The sequence below is a fragment of the Arvicola amphibius genome, chromosome 13 (genome assembly GCF_903992535.2).
Source record: "Arvicola amphibius chromosome 13, mArvAmp1.2, whole genome shotgun sequence".
Classification (NCBI taxonomy): Eukaryota; Metazoa; Chordata; class Mammalia; order Rodentia; family Cricetidae; genus Arvicola; species Arvicola amphibius.
In genome coordinates this window covers 68,020,085-68,028,731 of record NC_052059.1, presented here as the reverse complement: position 1 = coordinate 68,028,731, position 8,647 = coordinate 68,020,085, and the positions used below count along the sequence as shown (strand labels likewise).

General features: G+C 43.1%; 1 protein-coding gene across 1 annotated transcript; it reads right to left on the bottom strand.

Moving 5' to 3' along the window:
- Positions 1–1,551: 1,551 nt before the first annotated feature.
- On the bottom strand, positions 1,552–2,508 carry LOC119800299 (olfactory receptor 10G2-like). Its single transcript, XM_038310429.1, has one exon. The coding sequence runs from the start codon at positions 2,506–2,508 to the stop codon at positions 1,552–1,554; it is 957 nt and encodes a 318-aa protein (XP_038166357.1).
- Between the last annotated feature and the right edge of the window lie 6,139 nt (positions 2,509–8,647).

Here is an 8,647-nt window from a genome sequence, read left to right as displayed (position 1 = left end):
CTTTCAGTTACTTGCCCACTTGGGCATGCCTCTTATACTATAAATGTAAAGTGCACGTCAGGCTTTTTTTTTCAGGCTGTGGGATTCAGTTGCTGTTCCCCTTTCCAGCAGAGGACTGTGATCTGTGATTCTACCCCTAAATAAATAACCTTCTATCATACTCAATTCTGAGCTAACGTCCTTCTTCAGTTTATTTATTATGTACACAGTGCTCTGTCTGCATGTATGCCTGCAGGCCAGAAGAAGGAACAAGATCTCATTATGGATGATTGTGAGTAACCACATGGTTTCTGGGAATTGAACTCAGGACCTCTGGAAGAGTAACCAGTGCTCTTAACCTCTGAGCCATCTCTCGAGCTCCAGAGGAATCTTTCCATCTTCTAGTATCTTCTTTCATGTCTTTAAGTTTTCATTATACATGTCTTTCTTTCACCTGTTCTGTTAGAGTTATGCTAATTTTTTTTGAGGGAAGAGACTATTGGGAAAGGTATTGCTTCTCTAATTTATTTTTCAGTGTTTTTGTCATTTGTATATAGGAGGGCTAATTGATAAAGCTATACCACAAATAGCCATGAAACAAGCATTCTGTTATTCAGGATTCCTTAGATAATGATCATACAGGTTAGCTAAGGAAAATCACTGTTTTAGATTTCTAAGAACTGTAGTCATACAGAGTAGAGATAGAAGTCATGGCCATGAGAGTTAGGAAAAGCTTCTTTAGAACAAAAGATTTTTCTCCAGGTCCTAAATGAAGTATAAAATATCAGTTAACCAATGTGGAGGAGTAGGAAGCATATCAAAATATGATACTAAAGAGAAATCTCAGATGTGAGAAAGCATGCAGAGTGTTTAGGGGATTGCAGGTAAATCAATGGGGATGGGTGGACGAGATGAGGAGGCAGAGATATTTTCAGGGATGAAAAACGTTGGGATTGGATGTACAAGGCTTTGAACTCATGCCTAAAGCCCATCTTTGTCTTAGGTAGTGGAAAACCAGTGAATATTCAGGGGAAGAAACATGAAATATTTAGTTTTCAATTCCAGAAAAGAACTTTTGGTAGCTCTACGGTGAAAGATGGGGCGACGTGGAGGCTGGGGGACATTCCTGGGGCAGAATGGACAGAACTTGGTGAATTACTACATGGGGATGAGGAAGAGGCTGGATGGACACTCCAAGGCTCCAAAGGGTTTCCAAGGGAACGCTTGTCTTGACTTGCACAAAGTGACCCTGAGTGCTGAGAGCTTAGGGAGTTAGGATGCAGCAAAGAGATGGCAGGGAATGGAGTCTGATTACAGTGTTCCCCCAACCTGCTTAGATGTTCACTCCTTACCATCAACATTTGTGTAAAATAAGAGTTTTTCTGAGGAATGGATCAGAAACATGTAAAATAACTGGGCAAACTGTTGATATTTTAAAGGACACCAGGGACATTTGTTGAAGTAGAATTGGATTCAGTTCATCCTAAAGTATTATCTCTGTATAAGCTTTTGTCACATGAACAGTAGCTAAAAACAGCAGTACTGATGGTGCGTGTGGTGCCCGAGCCATGGCTACTTCTCTCTACCCACATTCCTTCTTCCTGCTCTTAGCCTCTTCAGAGCAGACTTCACGTCCTGGTTTCTCAGGGTGTAGATGAGGGGGTTCAGTAATGGAGTGATAACAGTGTAGAACACAGCAACGGCTCCATCCAAGGGGCTCTTGGAGCCTGCCCTAAGGTAGATGAAGATGCAGGGGACATAGTAGACTGTGACCACGGTGAGATGGGAGCCACATGTGGAGAAGGCACGGCGCCTCCCATCAGCAGTGCGTATCTTCAGGATGGCATGAACTATGTTGGCGTAGGACAGCAGGATCAACATGAAGCAACTGGCGGCCACTATCCCAATGTCCACAAAGGTCACAAGTTCGTTGACTGTTGTGTCAGCACAGGCCAGTCTCAGCACTGCAGGAATGTCACAAAAGAAATAATCCACTTGCTTTGGTCCACAGTAGGGCAACCGGAAGGTCAGGCTGGCTTGAATAGACCCATGGATGGAACCAGCTACCCAAGCTCCAGCCACTAAGATGGTGCATAATTTTCCATTCATGAGCACAGGGTAGCGAAGAGGCTGGCATATTGCCAGGTACCTGTCATAGGCCATCAAAGTGTAGAGGAAGCATTGAGTACTGCCTAGGAAGTGGAAAAAATACAGTTGAGCTACACAGCCACCAAATAGGATAGCCTTGCTGGCAGGAGTGAAATTTAATATAATTCGAGGAACAATGACCGAGGAGAGCCACATATCCAGGAATGAGAGCACACCTAGAAGAATGTACATAGGACGGGCATGCAGCTTGGGGTCAGCCCACACAATGAGCAGAATGAGCAGGTTTCCCAGCTGTGTCAGGATGTAAATGAGGAAGAAGACCAGGAAGAGGAAGGTTCTTAGGTTTGGGGGGTGAGCCAAGCCTAGGAGAATGAAATCTGTCACCGCAGTGTCTAGCGACGTGTTTCTGTTTCTTCTCATGTCTTAGCCTGCTAAGATGAATCATGAAGTTAGACAAGGGACTACAGTAGGGGGTGGAGGTAAGACAATTATTTTATCCAGGAATGGGAGCTTAGGAGTTAAACAGAGAACTGTGTGATTTGAGGAAAACATTTGCTGTCTGCCTAATCTAATTTCTGTTGCTGTGCCTGTTACCCTGCTTCTTTCAGTTCTCAGTTCCAGGTTACATCAGGCATTTTGAGAAAGTCAAGGCAGGAACACAAGCAGCTAGGCACATTGCTGCTGTCAAGCGCAGAGAAACAAGGGCACCCATTGTGCTGACTTCAATTTTGTACAGTTCATAGCACCTTAGGGAATGGAGCCTCTCAGTGGGCTGGGTATTCCTAATCAATTAGCTATGAAGGAAATCTCCTTCAGACAAGCCCAGGTTACCTGATCTAGACAGAGCCTCAGGTGAAAGTCTCTCAGGTGATTCAAGAGTGTATCAAGCTGTTAGTTAAAACTAATTGACACAGTGTCAGTCATCAGAGTTGTTCAGCAAGATAACACCCCAGGGCTTGCTACATTGTTGGGAGAGGCTACACAGATACTGGAAATGAAGTAACAGAAGGATGCCTAAATAGGCAGATAATACCACACCATGGGACTGTGCCCCAACGAGGAACCAGAGAGAAGTGAATTTCAGTGGTTTGGAGAAGTATGGAACAATTACTTCACAATTTCTGTCTGTCATATTCATATCTGGTTAATTGCTTCACAATGCCTGTCCTGGCTAGATTTATGTCAACTTAACATAGCTAGAGTTAGTTATTAGAGAGGAGGAAGCCTCAGTTGAGAAAATGCCTCCCAGAGATCTGACTGTAGGCAAAGTTGTGGGGAGTTTTATTAATTAATGATTCATGAGGGAGGGCCAAGATCATTGTGGGCTGGTGGTCCTGGGTTCTATAAGGAATCAGGCTAAGCCATAAAGAGCAAGCCAGTAAGCAGTACCCACCCATCCATGACCACTGCATCAGTTCCTGCCTCCAGGTTCCTGTCCTGTTTGAGTTCTTGTACTGACTTCCTTGGATGATGATCCATGATATGGAAGTGTAAGCCAAATAAACCCTTCTCTCCTACTTGCTTTTGTTCATGGTGTTTCAACACAGCAATAGAAATTCTAAGATGATGTCTCTTTCTATGAGAACTCTTTTAGGACTTTTCTGATGTGGTCCTGGGTATTTCTAGGCTTCTTCAGGGCTCTCAGAGCATCATGCCCACCTTCCTTTTGGACCCCTGAGTACTTGGGTCCATTCTAACACATCTTTATTCCTCAGTATTCACTTTGCCTGCCACCTCCTTTGCGGAGAGTTCCCCCAGCCAACAGTCTTTGAAGGGATAAGAGCTCATGTTCTGAAAGGTGATTGCAGTATAATTTAAAGGCAACATTTGCTTAATGTTTGCTTCTTTCTTCTTTGTATTTATAATCTACTTCAGCTCAAGAACCAAATCTATTTTGTTCTCTGATATATCTGTAGCAGCTGTCCTATTGCTTGGCAACTGGGAGGTAAATGAGAAATATTTTTTGGTCAGTTGGCCAGTTATGTAAATAATGCCTCTTCTATTGATCCTGTGTGATCATATTTCTCATATTTCATGCTACAGTCTGAACTGTAGGAAAAGTACTTTTTAAGCAATCGAGTTCATGTTCAATGTAAGAAAAGCCCAAGGCACAGTGGAGGAGAGGGTGCCTGAACTGGCCTTCTCCTGTAGTCACACTGATGACTATCTTGAATATCGCCATAGAACCTTTGTCCAGAGATGGATGGAGATAGAGACAGAGACCCAAATCGAAGCACTGGACTGAGCTCCCAAGGTCCAGTTGAAGAGCAGAAGGAGGGAGAAGATGAACAAGGAAGTCAGGACCACGAAGGGTTGGTCCACCCACTGAGACAGTGTGTCTGATCTAATGGAAGCTCACCAAAGCTAGCTGGACTGGGACTGAATGAGCATGGGATCAAACTGGACCCTCTGAAAATGGCTGACAATTGGGACAGACTGAGAAGCCAATGATAATGGCACTGGGATTTGTCTCTACTGAATGAACTGGCTTTTTGGGATCCTAGTCTATTTGGATGCACACCTTCCTAAGCCTGGATGGAGCGGGGAGGGCCTTGGAATTCCCACAGGGCAGGGTACCCTGCCCTCTCTTAGGACTCGAGGGTGGGAAGGTGAGTGGGGGAACAGGAGGGAAATGGGAAGAGGAGAGGAAGTGGAAATTTTGAATGGCATTATTTATAAAGGAATAAATAAATAAATAAATAAATAAATAAATAAAGCGCAAGGCACAATTGGTACGTTCTGTTTGTTCAGGACTATTACACTAACTTATTTATCCATCTGAGAGGGATTCATTGGTTTGGATTATGCGGGTTATAGAATCATTGAGTGTTAAAGGATCTGACCTTTGGAACTTACCTTACTTTTTCTGTTGCTGTGATAAAATACCCTGGCAATAGCAATTTTAGAAAAGAAGGGTTTGTCAGGTGTGGTGGTTCACACCTTTAATCCCAGCACTTGGGAGGCAGAGGCAGGCAGATCTCTGTGGGTTCTAGGCCAGCCTGGTCTACATTGTGAGTTCCAGGACTATATAGTGAGCTCCTCTATCAGAAAAAAAGAATGGTTTATTTTGGCATAGAGTTTAAGTATAATTAATCATGCTGCAGACATGTATTAATCTTGCTATGATAAAGCACTATGGCCAAGGCAATTTATAGAAGGAAGAGTTTATTTGGGCTTATGGTTTCAGAGAGATAAGAGTCCATCCCCATCACAGCATGGAGGCAGGAGACAGGTGTGATGGCTGAGAGCTTACATTCTCAACTGCAAACAGGAAGCAGAGAGAGAGCAACTGGAAGTGGCAAGGGTCTTTCAAATTTTTTGTTTGCATTTATTTATTTATTTATTTTTATTTTTCAGACAGAGTCTCACTGTATAGCTCTGGCTGTCCTACAACTCACTATGTAGACCAGGCTGGCCTCAACTCACAGAGATCCACATGCCTCTGCCTCTCAAGTACTGGGATAAAAGGTGTGTGCCTCCAAGCCCTGTATCAAGGCTTTTCTAAACACTCAAAGCCTGCTTCCAATGACACACTTCTTCCAACGAAACCATACTTCTTAAACTAATCACACCACAGCTCCAGCTGTAAGCAAACACCTGACTTGGGGATATTGCCATTCAAACCACTCAAGGCCATCAGGGCAGAAGGAACTTGAAGAAGTTGTTCGCACTTTGCTTCCAACCAGGAAGAGGACAGCAATTAATCCTCATGCCACACTGGTTTTCTCTTTTTTATGAAGTCTAGGACTGAAGTCCAGCACATGGTACGAACCACTCTCAGTGTGGGACTTTCCACCTCAACCTAGTCATGGTAATCTCTTATAGGCAGACCTTACAAAGATAACCCTTCACATGTGTGCCTGGATTATTCCAGGTTCCATTGGGTTGACAATTAGATTAACCATTATTGTTCATCTATCTGTCCATCCTTCCCTCCTCCCTTCCTGTTTCCCTCCTTCCTCTTTCTTATTTCTACCCCCCATTTCTTTATTTCACTTTTGTGGTGCTGTGGATTGAACCCAGGGCTCTGAAATGCTAGGCAAGTGTCCAGCAAGAGTTTTACTGATTAGCTATACTCCTGGTCCCTTTGCCTTTTGAAGGGGGCCAAGTTGGCCCCAAACTCCTGGGCTCAAGTTGTCTTCCTAGTTTGGTCTCGGGAATAGCTGGGGCATGGGAACATACCACCATCCTTGTTACTGCTTTCCAAAAACATTTCCCCCCAAAGTCTTTTGAGTTATTTATGGTGTGTGCTACATCTTATTGGTGAAGACTTTTTTCCTTTTCACTAAGGTATGTTTTTGTCATGATAGTGTTTTAAGTAATTTCTGGTTCTTTGAGACTGAGTCTCATTATCTAGCCCAGACTCATCAGGAACATGTGATTGTCTTGCCTTAGTCTTCCAAGTGCTATGATTACAGGCATAGATCACCACCCCTAGCTGAAAATAAATTTTATTTTGTCTATTATGAGGTACAATGGCAATAGCACTCCAGTTAATATGTCCATTGCCTTACACAATTGTCCTTTCCTGCAGAGAAAACAGTTTACATTCACACACACTGTTGAAGTGAACACACTCATGAATAACCACCCAGTTCTGTACTTGTACACCCTACAAGTCTACTGACTTCTATATTTCTGTATTATAAGACACAACATATTCCTAGCACCAGCAGGGAGCTGGTCTGCTAGGCAACCATATACCCCGCACCCAACACATCATTCCCTGCGAGCTCCGTGGAGACCAATACTTGGTGGACAAAAAAGGTGAGACAACAGTGGCCCTGGGACCCCGGACCCCCTACTCCCTAAAGCCTCCACGTGGGAGAAAGGCCAGGCCTCCCCCTTCCCAGGTGCCTTTGGCATTCCTAGCACCAGCAGGGAGCTGGTCTGCTAGACAGCCATATACTCAGCCCCCAATGCATCATTCCCTGTGAGCTCTGTGGAGACCAATTCTTGGTGGACATAGAGTTGAAGGAAGATATGGGAAGGCACCAATGCAAGAACTCCTCCAACATCCAAAAAAGCAACATGGTACCACCAGAACGCAGCGGACACACAACAGGAAGACTTGATTGTAGTGATGAGCGAGCAGGCCTGCTTTTCATCATGTCCGGCTCCCAGCCACCGGCTAGCTTATACCCCGAAATAACAACACAAAAATTGTATTCTTTTAAACACTGTCTGGCACATTAGTTTCAGCCTCTTACTCACATCTTGATTAACCCATATCTAATAATCTGTGTAACACCACAAAGTGGCGTCTTACAGGGAAATATTCAGCATGTCTGACCTGGCGGCTGGCTCCATCGCATGTCTCTCCCTGAGGAGAGGCTCGGCAGTCTGCCTCACTTAGGAGAGGCATGGCAATTGTCTGAGCCATCTACCTCACTTCCTTCTTCCTGTTCTGTCTACTCCACCCACCTAAGGGCTGGCCAAGGCAGTTCCTTTATTAACAAATGAAATCAACAGATAGATAGAAGACACACCCACATCACTTGATAATTCTAACACAGAAGGTATAGAAGAAAACGACTTTAAACATTACTTAATGAAAATGATGGAAACCTTTAAAGAGGAAGTGGAAAACTTACTTAAAGAAATGGAGAAGATGAACAAAACGCTGGAAGAAATTAATAAATTCCTCAAAGAAACCCAAGAAATCCAAGAAAAAGCAATCAAACAGGTGAAAGAAACAGTTCAAAATTTGAAGATTGAAATAGAGGTAATAAAGAAAACACAAACTGAGGGAAGGCTGGATATGGAAAATCTGGGTAAATGAGCAGGAACTACAGAGACAAGTATAACCAACAGAATACAAGACATAGAAGAAAGAATCTCAGGCGCTGAAGATTCTATTGAGGAATATACTCATTGGTCCAAGAAAACACTAAATCCAACAAATTCTTAACATAAAACATTCAGGAAATCTGGGACACCATGAAAAGACCAAACCTGAGAATAATAGGGGTAGAAGGAGAAGAATTCCAGCTCAAAGGCCCAGAAAATATATTCAACAAAATTATAGAAGAAAACTTTCCCAACCTAAAGAAGGATATCCCTATGAAGGTACAAGAAGCTTACAGAACACCAAATAGACTGGATAAAAAAAGAACATCCCCTCGTCATATAATAATCAAAACACAAAACATACAGAACAAAGAAAGAATATTAAGAGCTGCATAAGAAAAAGGTCAAGTAACATATAAAGGAAAACCTATCAGAATTATACCTGACTTTTCAATGGAAACCATGAAAGCCAGAAGGTCCTGGATAGATGTACTGCAGACACTAAGAGACCATAGATGCAAGCCTAGACTACTGTACCCAGCAAAGCTTTCATTCACCATTGATGAAGAAAACAGATATTTAATGACAAAAACAGATTTAAATAATATGTATCTACAAACCCAGCCTTACAGAAAGCACTAGAAGGAAAGCCACAACCCAAGGAAGCTAACGACACCCACAATAACACAGGCATCTGATAACTCCCCACCAGCATAACCCAAAGAAGGGAAATGCACAAACACTACTACCGAAAGATAACCAGAGCTAA